This window comes from Sander vitreus, chromosome 20, assembly GCF_031162955.1.
Source record: "Sander vitreus isolate 19-12246 chromosome 20, sanVit1, whole genome shotgun sequence".
NCBI classification, from domain to species: domain Eukaryota; kingdom Metazoa; phylum Chordata; class Actinopteri; order Perciformes; family Percidae; genus Sander; species Sander vitreus.
Window position 1 is genome coordinate 18725500 of NC_135874.1, and position 14912 is coordinate 18740411.

At 39.7% G+C, this 14912-nt stretch overlaps 2 protein-coding genes across 6 annotated transcripts in view; both read right to left on the bottom strand.

Moving 5' to 3' along the window:
* Positions 1-2093, bottom strand: cln8 (CLN8 transmembrane ER and ERGIC protein). Of its 5 annotated transcripts, none has more exons than XM_078277730.1 (3): positions 1978-2093; positions 870-1508; positions 1-422 (listed from the first exon to the last, which is right to left on the bottom strand). In XM_078277730.1, exons 2-3 carry the CDS (start codon positions 1407-1409, stop codon positions 96-98), a joined length of 867 nt encoding a protein of 288 aa, XP_078133856.1. In that variant the 5' UTR covers positions 1410-1508; positions 1978-2093; the 3' UTR covers positions 1-95. The 5 variants fall into 5 exon arrangements, with proteins under 5 accessions (XP_078133856.1, XP_078133858.1, XP_078133853.1 ...); XM_078277732.1 differs by having other exon boundaries at positions 870-1526; XM_078277727.1 differs by having other exon boundaries at positions 870-1530.
* A 6432-nt stretch (positions 2094-8525) lies between these two features.
* Positions 8526-14912, bottom strand: part of dlgap2a (discs, large (Drosophila) homolog-associated protein 2a) — a 53336-nt gene continuing 46949 nt past the window's right edge. Inside the window, exons 11-12 of the mRNA XM_078278371.1 lie at positions 14313-14465; positions 8526-13935 (exon numbers count right to left, since the gene is read on the bottom strand). Coding sequence (XP_078134497.1) covers positions 13729-13935; positions 14313-14465 — 360 coding nt within the window. The 3' untranslated portion in view covers positions 8526-13728. The remainder of the gene's footprint in view (positions 13936-14312; positions 14466-14912) is intronic.

Sequence of the window (14912 nt, forward strand, 5' to 3'; positions counted from 1 at the left end):
ACCATGCCTCTAAAAGTCATTTCACACACGATCCATTAAAAAAAAGTAAAAGAAATACGGCCTCCTTCGATAGAAAGGGTCTTCTGTGGTACCCCTCAGCTGGCGTGCGGTTTGACAGAAACCTCGGATTGACCCTCTGCAGCACAGTTTAGGGGTGCCGGCTTGTTTCCAAAGTTCCAGTCCACAGGATTAAGCAGCTGCATGGTCTTCTTGTGCGTCCAGATGGGGTTGAGGACACACGTTAGTAGAGCGAGGCCAGTGAAGAAGACCAAGCGTGGGAAAAGGACCACATGGGTGCTGAGCTCTTCCCAGTGGGTAAGGGTTACCCACCACATGTAGTAAGTGAGCACCATGCGACAGTGAAATGTGTGGATCATCACCCACTGGTTGGCTTTCCAAAACAGGGTGCGGGCCCAGCCAGCCTGTCAGGGAGGAAGAAAGATGGAGAGAGAAAATTATACTAAGGACTGGGACACACATTTCTTGCTTTTCACTTTAAAACAACATCAAATTTACATCCTTGTAACTTGTGTGTCCTGAAGTAAAATCTGTGAGTAGGAGGAGCAGAGAAAGTTTAGGTACTGGCTCAATCTTTTTTTATAGAACTTCCCATTTCTAAGAATGTTCATGTTTATATGTTGACAATGACAGAGGAACTGTAACCTTGTGCCACTTCCGGTAATTTCTATGGTAATTGACAATAATATGTAAGAAAAGCATCAGCATCAGATGCAACTGGAGCCTTTGGAACTCAGGTGAAATAATTGCTCATACCAAAAAATAATTTGGTAGTTGCAATTACTGCTCAAATGTGATGAGGGAAAGAAACCATGTGTGGTTACAGTTAGTTTAACTCAACACAAACACACCTTCAGCAACATCCAGGACATACAGGTGAATGGCGTGCTCATCTCCAGCAGCAGTGTAACCATTGGCAGGAAGTGGCCCATGGAATCCCACACCAATGCTCCTACATATCCTGACAGGGCGAAGAAATGGTGCGTCGCCAGTGGGAGGTCAAATGACCAAAATACCACACTGGAGGTGTGAAGTGCTACATTTTCAAACACAAAGAAACCTGTGGCTGTGAGGACATTGAACCACGACCAGTCTTCTTGTCCCCTCACTTTGTCTCTGGTTAAAGCCGAGTCCTCAGTCAGGGCTCGGAGACCTACTATAGTACTCTGGATGCCAAACACTGCCCGAGTTGCTGCGAGGTTCCAGAAAACCTTCTCTTTAGCTATCAATGAGTAGTAGGTGCGGGACAATGCCACAGACAGGAGGTGGGAGAGGAGGAATATTCCTGCATAGAAGGCAAAGCCAAGGCAAATAAGATGAAGGCGGTAGTCCCATGAAAAGTACTCTGCACTAGGCTGGGGAAGAGAGCTGGTCTGCTGGCCAGGATCCATGTTGTTTGAGGGAGGTCACTGGAGCTCAGGCAGTGGATAGGCTCAGCTGCAGGTGGGGCTATAAGCAGGGGCTGGTAGGTGCATGCTGTGTGGGGTCACCTACAAAAAAAATGAAAGCTGCCTAAGGAAAGACAGGCAGCCCATCATTCACTTAACAAAAATCAAATACATTACTATTGCTATGAACAAACGACTGATGTACCCATGCTTTACACGTTTAACTAAAAAAAAAAACAAAAAAAAAACAACGTTTGTGAGCTTTAATGGACCTCAAGTCTGGACCTTTTCTTCTAACTCGGTGAAAACAAGATAACTAATTCGACACCAAGTAAAAAAGTATCGTTTTATCCATTTAACGCTAGCTTTATGTTTAAGTCGATTAAAAACACGATGAGCCATAGTCAAGTTTCAACCTACAGTAACTGTGTCGTAAAGTTTAGCCTAAACAACAACCACGACGACAAAAGGTTTAACGTTAGCCGACTCAAAGTAACAAAATACTAAGACGTCTAAAGCAGTAATTCTTACTTACCACAAACTAGTTAGCGGACATACTTTTCATACATACCGTACAGAAGTGTTTCCTGAACACGGTGTCCCGGGGTTCTGTTAATGCAAACAGAGGTTTGGTTACGAATCACATCGTACCAGAGACAGTTGATCATACGACTTCAATTTGGTCATATGACCTTCAAACAGGAAGTGACGCCCACTTTAAATTTCCGGACGTCCCATTGGTCAATTCCGCTCTGCTCTGTGTTAGCACCTCCATCCTATTGGCTATTTGCTGGCTCGTTGGTTAGGGCTTTCTATAAAAACAAACATTAGGCTACATAGTTATAAATATATGCACCACACACAAAACAAAGAGGAACAGACTATACAAGTGCAAAGACCTGCCTGGTTAGTACCTACTGTACCATACATGTTGGTGTAGTTGTTTTGTTTTAGGAAAATGTGTATGGTACAAGGAAATGGTTATATGTTGTACATTTAATAACTGTTGTAGCTGCTGTATTATCTACATTTAGCACACATGGTTATATATAGCTACCACAGTGTAAATAACAGTATTATCATATGATTGTATTGTTAGTGTATGTGATTACATGGTGCAAAAAAAACTAGATTAAATTTACAACCTTTATGTACAGGGTTGCAGGAAATGGTGCACTGTACCCTCACATGCTTGTCGCAACAAGCAAGGGCACCCTTGGCAGGTTACCATAATGATAACACACATTCACACAGACAGATAACCACATAAGTGTTGGAGGAAACCCACAGAGACATAACATGCAGACTCCACTCACAAAGGACCTTCATGTTGTGTGGTGTTTGGTTTTTACTTGATGCATAGCGCTGTGGAGGTAGGTGGGGCAATGCGAGACTACTTGATCTGCCCAACCACTCCACAGACCATCCGATAAAAGCATCTGGCCTGCAGGAGTGGCTACACGCCTTTGACATAACTACTTTGAGATAGATAATGTCATAATAATCACAGCAATGCATCTGATCAAATATTAAAGTCAAATTCAATCTTGATAAAGGAAGAAAGGTGTGCTCAGAAATCCAACTGTTAACATCTGTTAATTGAACGACCCATGAGTTTCTTATTTTGTCCAACAGGGGGTGATCTTGCCTTGCATACTTGAGATTGTTTGACAGCGGTCAAGGGGATGAGTTCTGTAAAGTTTTTAATGGAAATGACCTAACCCTAGTTAATGAATGACTTCTGAATGGCTATATTTTTTTACATCTGCAATATGGATATATTAACTACAAGAACATTTAAAACCAATTGGATGTTTAATCGAAAGAAAAAGCATAAAGCAGTAGGATTTTTTTTTTTTTTATCAATGTACTTAAGGATTGACATCTTCCTGACTTGCCTGTCAGCTTTAGAGTGGGATAAATAGTTTTTGTTTGCCTGACTGAGACCTTGTGGGTCGAAATATTGCATTAATAAATACTTAAACCTGAGAAAAGGTCTAATCAGCCAGAATGATTGAAAACACCTGTGTCCAGGGTCTTGGACTAATGATTTTGAAGTGTTTGCAATCATCATATTCTTGCAAACACACCTTCAACCTGTGTAACCAGTATAAGTATTACGTATCTACGATGATGTAATTCTTAAACCAAGTACTTAATGACAATAGGACTTAGATATTGAAAGGAAATCTGCAGTGAAATTGACACCTTACATGGTTATTTTGTCTGCTACACCAATTATATAATGTTGCCAAATAAAATCAATACTGCTACAGTGTTCGTGAAATATATTGTCAAAGACTATTCACAACCAATTCTTTACATGTCTTGATCTGTAACATAATTGCCACTCAGGCCATATTCTCATGTGCATCTTCTCTAAGAATTCCACTCAGACAAACACTATGTCAGATTTGAATCACGGTGGTGTGTTTTAATCCTAATAAAATGTTTTTGAACAATGTTTTTTTTTTATTTGGAGGATCTGATCTGAATATGTTTATTTGATATTTTGTTCTGATGTGAGGGATCACAGTTAAAAGTGAGTGAACTCTCATTCTTTATGGTGGCTCTATGAAAAATAAATAAATATTTAGTGATGTTATATTCTATCCATGATATAAATGCCAAATCACTGGATACATGTTGCAGTTTTTTCTTCGCCTGAAGATTCAGAGGTGCCCTTCATCTTTATATCTTTGCTGTTTGCTGCCTGAATACAGATATAAAATGCATTAAATGTCAAGAACAGTTTGATAAATTCGGTTTCCCCCTGTGAGCAGCACTGGGAATACTGTTGTCATTTTGAGAAGCATTGGATAGCTAAATAATGAAGTTTGGTGTCTGGCAATATTAAATAAAATCTTTACGGTATTGTATGTTAATAGCTGTCTAGCTGGTACTGAGTGCACTACTATGTTTATATATATATATATATATATATATATATATATATATATATATATATATATATATATATATATATTTAGGGCTGTCAAAATACCGCTTTAATTTCGATTAATTAATCTGAGAAAAAATAACGCGTTTAAAAAAAATTACGCAGATTAATCCATTCCATATTGACGTTTGACCCGGAGCCGTGAGACGAGAAAGCGCTGCCTGGATCATTCATTGGAACATTTACTTACTTACTAAAATCTTCTTCCTGAATAGGGTTGGGTACCGAAATCCGGTGCTAATACCATTGACATATGGCTAATACGCCACCGGTGCCTTTACGACCTGCATCTACCAGACCGAATAGCAACGCGGATTTCGGCGCCTCATTTCGGTGCCACTGATATGTCTGCGCTTCTCTCTGATGCTCTGAAACAGACTTTACAGGAAACAGAAACATCAGCAGCTAACGTTAGCCTACCGCTAGCTGGATTAAACACGGTTAAAATGCTGACAGCTAACGCTAAACGGTGTAAAGTGTGACTGTACTTCACTGTAGAGGATTCAACGCCAGGATGCAATGTGCATCTGCCGTTGTCAGAAAAACACAGACAGTGCGTTCAATGAAACTGGTAACCTACAGCGTCGTGGTGCATTCAAAGTTGTTGTTAAAGGCCCTTTTCCCATCTGGTGGTTGTTTTTCTCATTCAACAGCAATTTTCTAGTGAAATAAGTTATTGTTATTCAATTCAATTCAATTTTATTTATAGTGTCAAATCATAACAGGAATTATCTCAGGACACTTTACAGATAGAGTTGGTCTAGACCACACTCTATAATTTACAAGGACCCAACAATTCCAGTGATTCCCCCAAGAGCATGCATGAATGCGTGAAAGTGTGACAGTGGCGAGGAAAAACTCCCTTTTACGAAGAAACCTCGGATAGACCCAGGCTGTAGGTGCCGTCATGATCCAAGATGATGATGCTGGGCGGAAAAAGAACGTAAGGACTCCGGGGAATAAGCTCCCCAGAGCTATGTTAGTAACAAGCATTTTTATGACACAAATACACACAGATGGAAAGAGAGAGGAGAGAGAAGCTCAGTGTGTCCAAGGAGGTACCCCGGTAGTCTAAAACTATAACCGCATAACTAAGAGCTGCAGAGAAGGGGAGATAGGGAGGCTGTGTTCCATGATTATGGCTACACACCCACCCCCGCCGGTCTAGGCGAACGCTGCAACTCCTCATACCCTAAATATAGTAAGCTTTCTATGAAGAGAAGCCGAGCTAGGGAGGCGGTGCGTCATGACTGTGGCTACACACCTTCCCCCGCCGGTCTAGGCGAACGCTGCAACTCCTTACTTCCTAACTATAAGCTTTATTGAAGAGGAGAGTTTTAAGTTTACTCTTAAAGGTGGTGACGGTGTCTGCCTCCCGAACCCAGACTGGGAGCTGGTTCCACAGGAGAGGAGCCTGATAGCTAAATGCTCTGGCTCCCATTCTACTTTTAGAGACTCTAGGAACCACAAGTAACTCTGCATTCTGGGAGCGCAGTGCTCTAGTGGGACAATAAGGTACTATGAGCTCTTCAAGATATGATGGTGCTTGACCATTTAGAGCTTTGTAGGTCAGGAGAAGGATTTTAAATTCAATCCTGGATTTTACAGGAAGCCAATGCAGAGAAGCTAATATAGGAGAAATATGATCTCTTTTCTTAGTTCTTGTCAGAACACGCGCTGCAGCATTCTGGATCAGCTGGAGAGTCTTAAGAGTTTTATTTGAGCATCCTGATAATAGGGAATTACAACAGTCCAGCCTGGAAGTAACAAATGCATAAACTAGTTTTTCAGCATCGTTTTGAGACAGGATGTTCCTAATTTTGGCAATGTTACGAAGGTGAAAAAAGGCTGTTCTAGAGGTTTGTTTTAAGTGGGCGTTAAAGGATATATCCTGATCAAAAATAATTCCTAGATTTCTGACTGTAGTGCTGGAGGCCATGGCAATGCCATCTAGAGTAATTATATCTTGGGATAATGATGTTCGGAGGTGTTTAGGCCCTAGCACAATAAACTTTTGTTTGAGTTTAACATCAGGAAATTGTAGGTCATCCATGATTTGATATCTCTAATGCATACTTGAAGTTTAGCTGACTGGTTTCGTCTGGCTTGATTGATAAGTATAATTGGGTGTCATCCGCATAACAGTGAAAGTTAATTGAGTGTTTCCTAATAATATTGCCTAGAGGAAGCATATACAAGGAGAAAAGAATTGGTCCAAGCACTGAGCCTTGAGGAACGCCATGGTTAACTTTAGCGTACTTGGAGGATTTATCGTTGATATCGACAAATTGAGATTGATCAGAAAAATAGGACTTAAACCAGCTTAGTGCGATTCCTTTAATGCCAACTAAATGTTCCAGTCTCTGTAAAACGATGGTATGGTCAATAGTGTCAAATGCAGCACTAAGATCTAATAAGACAAGTATGGAGACAAGTCCTTTGTCAGCAGCAATTAGAAGGTCGTTAGTAATTTTCACCAGTGCCGTCTCTGTGCTATGATGCTTTCTAAATCCTGACTGAAAGTCCAATCCAATCTAAATCTAAACGAGTTTCTTCCAATTTGGTGGAACGCCATTTACTTTCAAGTTTTTGTGAGATTTGTTTTAATTTGCGAGTTTGGGAGTTATACCAAGGTGCTAGTTTCCTTTGCTTCATCATCTTCTTTTTGAGGGGAGCAACAGAGTCTAAAGTCGTCTGTAGGCAGGCCGTAGCACCGTCTACAAAATTATCAATTTGGGAGGGACTAAAGTTAACATAAAGGTCCTCTGTTATATTAAAGCACGACATTGAGTTAAATGATGTTGGAATATTTTCCTTAAATTTAGCTATAGCACTGTCAGATAGGCATCTAGTGTAGAAGGTTTTATTTAATTTCGTATAGTCGGGTAGTAAGAATTCGAAAGTTATTAAAAAATGGTCTGATAATAAGGAATTCTGTGGAAATACTATTAAATCTTCAATTTTGATGCCATATGACAGCACAAGGTCGAGTGTGTAGTTAAAACAGTGCGTGGCCTTATGCACACTCTGACTGAACCCAATTGAATCTAGTAGTGAGTTGAAGGCAGTACTAAGGCTATTGCTGTCAAAGTCCACATGAATATTAAAATCACCTACAATAATTATTTTATCTGATTTTAGGACTACACATGACAAAAACTCTGAGAATTCAGATAAAAATTCACAATACGGGCCTGGCGCTCGGTAAACAACAACAAATATAATTAGCTGTAATGTTTTCCATATCAGATGTTGAAGATTAAGAACAAGACTTTCAAACGAGTTATAATTTAGTTTAGGTTTAGGATTGATTAACAGGTTTGAGTCAAATATGGCTGCAACTCCCCCTCCTCGGCCTGAGCTTCTAGGAATTTGAGTATTAATATGACTGGGAGGAGTGGCTTCATTTAGACTAACATATTCTTCATGTCCCAGCCATGTTTCAGTAAGACAGAATAGATCAATTTGATTATCTGATATCAAATCATTTACCAATATTGCTTTAGAAGACAGAGATCTAATATTTAATAGTCCACATTTGATTCTCCTATTCTGTTCTATCGTTGCAGTGGTTGTTTTAATTCCGGTTAGGTTGTTAAGTATAGCACCTCGTTGGTTTACGTTTGATTTTACCAATCTCAGTCGGGGGACAGACACCGTAGTTATGGGATTATGAATGTACCTGTGATTACTGATATTATTGATTCTTACTGGAATGATATAGCTGGTCTGTGGGTTAGCAGAGTTATTTGTAAAGGAGTGAGAGCTTATGGGAGAGTGAGACTGGGAAGTGCGCTTGTGTGTGTGTTTATGGGGTGCAAACAGTCAATCATAGTGATTACATTATTATTAAATCATTTAATTTTGACCATATGGCCTAGCAATGAACAAGCCGTTCTTTAATGTTGCCGACTGTTGTTTAGTACCATTCTTTTTTTTTCTTTTTAACTTTCTTAAAAAGTATCGGTTAAGGCACCGGGCAAAAATTATGTATGCAATTAATTTAGATTAATCACAGAGTATGTTATTATTTAGATTAATTTTTTAATCGATTGACAGCCCTAATATATATATATATATATATATATATATTTAAAGTAAACAGGCACCACACAGACAAACTTTTCCAAACTTTTTCTTCGAAAATTTAATTGCAGAATTATTTACACTGGATGATCTCAGCAATGACCAAACTACTCAAAGAGGCAAAAATCTTTCAATAGCTCAGCTGGGAAAGAATGGAGGGAAATGTTCTTGCAAACTACTCGAATAATACAAAAATAACCCAATGATACGTTAACTTGCACTGAAATAGCACATATTGAGAAATGCAATTGACTTAAATAAAATACATAACATATCAGGGAAGGTGTCATAAAAACAAAAAAATATAAATAAGCCTACATTCAATCAGTATTTCGCATGCCATCATATCAGCTTATAAAATAACCATAATAAAGTAAAAATGACAATAAAACATGAGCAAATGCAGAAAATAGTTGTTTCAATGAAGCATATATTATATATTTATATATCTATATATATTTCTTTACAAATAATGAATATTTGGCATTATATTCATCCTCACTATAGATATGATATACAAGAGATGAAAATAGTTTTAGCTAAACGACTACCTTTTTCATTTTAATCTAGTAATTACAGTGTGGTTTCACATTCCAAGTTCCAGGAAGTGTTGTATCAGTCTCTCTTAGTGAGTCTGATGCTCTTTCCACAGCATGAAAAAGTCCCCTTGAAATGTTTCACATCAAGGGTTCTAGAAGTAAAAGCAGACAGTAGACAATCGTACCATAGATGTCGAAATGATAGAAATATGTGATTGAAAATGTGGAAAGGAAGGCAATGGCAGAAATGGTTGGCTTACATAAAATTTATGAAGGAAAATGTGGCTGTGTAGAGTAATGATTTTACAGTATGCTGAATAAGTCAGAAAAGATGGCACTTGTACTTAATTGCTGCCCTTGTGACATTAAATGTGACACTGGTGCACTTTTCTGCCATTGGGGTTTTCACAAGGTTTTGGTGGGTGATTAGCTGTTACATTACCATCATTTCACCACAGTTGAATCACAATCACCATTGAATCCTCCAGTGTTCACAGTATCACATGCAACCCACACAACCGAAGGGATCCGTAAAACGTAAAACACCAACTGAAATAAGGAAAAACAAGATCACTTCGTAACAGGAGGCCCTTTATAGAAGTTCATGTGTGTTCATATCTATTTGGATGAAAAGGAGGTTAAAAACCTTTCATAGATGAAAAATGACTTTCAGTAAGAGACAAACTCGACCCAACCATCACAGAAGAGAGATTTGTTCATAGTTTAGAAAATGGCGAGAGGAGAGAGTCTCAGGAGTACCAAGGTAATATTCTCCAAAAGGGAAAGTTCTCAAACTAAATGTATGCTTTCTACATGCCCACTTCTTTCCTCTAACTGTAAATTGACTAAAGTCTGTTTCTCTATTGCACAAATCCTGTTCAACATGTTCTGCTCCCTGTGACTTCTGAAACTGATTCCACTATACACTTTGAAATGGTTTTATCTCATTGCAATTATGTTGCATGCTTTTCAGAGGACCAAGAGATTTCCTTTAAACTGAACAAAGAGTGCGGATACACTTAATTTATTTCACAGCCCTGATCAATTTGCATAAACTCCTCTGTTGTTTCAATAGACAGCCTTCAGTGAAAACTATAGTCGAGCACAGATTGATAGAAATACGTGTAGTGCTGATGCTTATGTTCTACAGCGTAGGCCACTATTCAGCGATACATTTATCAACGCAAGCTTTGAAGGGCCTTGGAGGCTATTTACTTGATCTCACCAAGGACCCAAAATCTTACATAAGCTGCTTTGTTTAGTCAAAGGCAGGCTGAAAAATACCCAGCACAGTGCCTAGCGATCCTCACAGAACAGCCTTCCAGCTTCACAACAATATACAACACCAGCAGTTTGGGGCTCAGTGCGGAGCTCTCGTCTCCTCTAAGCCAGCATATGTCAGGCCGGGTCTGTCTCTGTCCTGTCTGCCTGCCACTGTGGCAACAGCAGGGGAACGTCTCTGCTCTGCCAACTGCCTGGCATCACACACACAGATGCTTTCCAGAAACCCACTGTCATACTGTTAAAGGCCCCTACCTCTGCAATGAAAAAAACTATAGCTAAATAAATATAAATTATAGCTGTGTGTTTTTAAAGAAGATGTGTCATCTCAGCCTTGGGCTTTTAAAAGCCCATTCTTTAATCTTCTCTGAAATATTGCACCGCATGTTTGAAACATTGCCACTCTACCGCTGACTGTGGTTACTTTGGGATTTGTAGGACTGAATACACTTCTTAGCTCACTGAAATGAATTGTCTGAGCTCTGCTACAATAATTTATGACAACTAAACAATGCCTCATGCATTCTAATACAGTGAAAGGTTGGTTTGAAACTGGAAACTAGGAAAACACATATATACTTGGAGTCATGATGGGTTGTGAGTCTAAATTCAATAAGAATTAAAAATACAATATGTAGCACAAAAAAAGTAAAGTATATGCTATGGTATGGTATCCAAAATATTTTTCAACAGAGTGCTAATGACCTAGGGACAATGTGTATTTGGGTGTGTGTGAGAGACATGCGGGTCAGGCCACAGTTGGATAGTAATAGAGAAATCTTGCCACACTGACCACAGATCCACCCTCTCTTTTCTGAATGGGTCAGCACTGCGCTACAAAAACAAGACACACACACACACACACACGCACACACATAAACACACACACACACACACACACACACACACACACACACACACACACACACACACACACACACACACACACATATCAACAAAACACAAAATATTCAAATCCAAAGAAATGTGTTGTTATATGATAAATCTCCCTGGTCCAACCCACAGGGACAATCACTCAACCAAAAAGTCATAAAAATAGATTTTTATGTGATTGATCAGCTGACCGCACATTGTGTTGCATTGGTTGTTTGTGACAGCGCATTGATTGTTTATCTAGTACTGTATTTATTCAATAAAAAGCAGCACCATTTAGTTGGTTTATTATCCAACTTTTTCCCAATAGACTTCTGTTTTTAAATCAGTGTTTGAATAGAACATTGTTAACGAAATTAAGAAGATGTTTCTGGCACCAAAGATTGATAATAAAAAGCAGCAGAATTTTAGCTTTTGCTCAAGATGAGTTTACCTCCATGATAATTTAACTTATGTAAGTGGACCTGGAAGTAAATTGGATGACCACTAGAGACTCTTATCCAAGGCCCCATAACTTTAGGTTTTCCACTTTCACATCAGGTACCATGATTCGGTTGCACCAGCTATTCGTAAATCCTTTCAACTAGTCGATATCCACGACGTTCCACTTCCGAGATTGCTCCGGTGCCGCCAGAAATTCCGCTGGATGTTGCTCTTTTCGCCCGGATATCTGTTACCTTCCGCTTTCTTTGTGTTTGAATTTTAATTAATTATTTATGAGGACTATATATCAGAGGCTGCTCCTCTGATCTCTGCAGGGTAAATCCAGACAGCTAGCTAGACTATCTGTCCAATCTGAGTTTTCTGTTTCACAACTTTTGAACGTATACATGTTCCACCAAAACAAGTTTCTTCCTGAGGCTATTTTGCAGGGGCACCGGGGCTCTGTCCGGCGCTTAGCACCACCCATGACAATTGTGATTGGTTTAAAGAAATGTCAATTAACCAGAGCATGTTTTTCTCCCATCCCGAAATGCTGTGTGGACTAGCCAGACCCTCCTCTGCAGCGCTGTGGAGGAAGGTCTGGCAATGTGAGACTACCTTTCAACAGACTTGCAAAGTTTTAGTTATTTGGGACTTGCTGCTTGCATCCCTCTGGAATGCATTTGCCCCACTTTTGTTTCATTTTTTCCCAGCCTTTCCTAGAGGGAGTGAATGCAGTAGGAGACTTTGAACAACACAGAACTTTTCAAAAAATATGAAGATTACTAATCATTTCTTGGATTAATGAAACTAGTATGCAGATATTTTGTTTATGTTTTGGCAGTTTTTCTATCACTCCTCATTAACTGTGGCTGAGGGCGCTACTTGAAAGGGCCTGAGAGAAGTGTATTAGATGAAACCACAGCAGTGTGATTTTGTGTGTGTGTGTGTGTGTGTGTGTGTGTGTATGTGTGTGTGTGATCAAGCCACTGTATGTATGCAACAAATCTAGATTTGTCAATAGCAATAGAGAGGGCAGGCAAGAACATGAGGGAAAAATATATACACAATGAATATTCTTCCCGCTCACAATTCAAAAATACAACAGTACTATTGTGAACTTGGGTATGTACATTTCCCTTGGAAATAGAGAGAATTGTAATAAGTGCATAAGTGCATTTGTCTACACATTTTGATCTAAGGAGTTACACAAACCTTCATAGTTCTTTCTACTGCATTAACATGGTGAAAATGTTGGCACAAGACTTGCATGTATTCAGCTTCAAGTAACTGTCAATATTTGAAAGTTGGCAACAGGAACATGAGATATACTGTATAGGAAAGTTATTTGACATGTGCATGTTAATGAGCTGACAAATGTCATTCTTCCACCAATCCAGACACAAGAAAAACAATTGACTACAACCAGATTGAGTAGAAAGCTGCATTTCTTCACCACTGACCAGTCCAGAGCTTATAAGGGCTGCCTGAATAACCTTGAATGGGTGATCAGTGCCACATGCACGTAGTTGAGGTATTTCAAGCATTGGCACTTTTCAAAAGTTTTTGAACTTAAACAATTTTGTGATATTTAGCTTGTAATTAACATTTACCCCCAAAAAGACCAGAGAAACAAAAAGAGTCGTAATGTAACCTTAAATTATTTTAAAATACTGAAAGATTATTATTAACTTTGACCATTTATGAACAACTGGAAATAAATAGAATTTCTCTCATTTACTCTTTTTAGCTCAAAGGCCTGGTTGCTGGTAGGTTTTCAAAGCTGCACTTTTTAAATGGCACTTTGCAAATGCTGAAAAACTACAGACATACCCATCCAGGACATTGGATGAGAGAGCTTGTAGGCTGGGTATCATGATCACCAGCAAACCAAGGAGAAACCCAACCAACCCATGTCAGACATACATTTCTGCTAACACTTATTCTGGCAATGGGAGAAGAGGCTTGGCACATCCTACAGACCAATGGTGTTGGCGATGGGCACTGAGGATGGCTATTGAGATCAGACAACAGATGAATGAAGGAAGAGTAGAGAGAGTAGCAGTCTACAAAAAAGGCTAGTTTTAAAGTTGTTTGAACGTGGGAGCAGGGAGACTTGTCGGCCCCGGACCCTATCTTCTCAAAGTCTAGTCTGAGCCTCGGGAATATAGATCTCGATGCTGTCGGCTCGCTCCGAGGCTGAGTTCTGCCGGAAGGAGGCTGCCCGCTTGGCTGCCATGAGCCGCCGACGGGCCTCCTGCCGCCCCCTGTCTGGTAGGTCCAGGGATTTCTCTCTTGTCACCATGCTCCTCTGTCGAACTGTCTTCTTTGGTACGGGGGCTGGAGGCTTTAGGAAGAAGAGAGGGAAATTACGAGGTGTCTGTTAAGTTGGGTTAGTACTTCAACAATTTGGTGTGGACTACAGTGATCAAAAAACACCAACAAACTCAGTCTTCAAGATTATGATGCAGCCCTGTTGGCATGTTTTGATCTGTATCACAAACAAATCTGCATCCCCTAATCTAAAATGTTCAAACAAGTACATTTAAATGAAAAAAAAAAAAAATCAACATTCTGGCAGTTTCTTATGTCTACCTGTTTTGAATCAGTTCCGGTCTTTGAGGTTTTATCAGAAACATTATATAAAATACATGCAGCTAAATATCCAGTAATATCTTCAGGCTGTCTGGGTTAAGGGCTAACAGTGCCGAGGCGAACCCTCACCTTTTTCTCTGGGCTGTCTACTGGTCTCCAGTTGTTGTTCTTGATCTGCTGCAGCTGGTCAAACTTCATGGTGACGTCATCGATGGAGAGCTGCAGTAGGTCCCAGAACCCAGCCAGGTCCTGAGAGGTGGGCCGCGGCATGGCACTAGGGTCCTATGAGGGACGCGGGTGAGAAGTGGCAAAGATAACATTAACGTCTGTGGTGACATTTAATAAACTGCCAGATGGTCGGTTCAGTGCCAGATAATAAGCACTGTTACGCTTGCACACACATACACACTGTACACACATATGCATACAAAAGAGTCATGACCACACTAGTTATTGTACTTCAGCTTAGCTCCACTAGATGTCCTTATCACTCATCACAACAGGCATGAATGCCAGTTTGTGGGATTTTGGTTAAAATAAGGGATATCAACTTGTGATGGAGACCAATACTGTCTTATTTCCATTAATGAGCTCAGAAATAATAAACTGCCTTTGTCAGTTCAGTCCTTTGCATCACTCAATTCCTGGCATGAAGAAAACATCAGATTGAGGAGTGCCTCATTGTTTCTGCAGCTGGTCTGCAGCAAGTTGCTGCAGGTTTTAATGAGT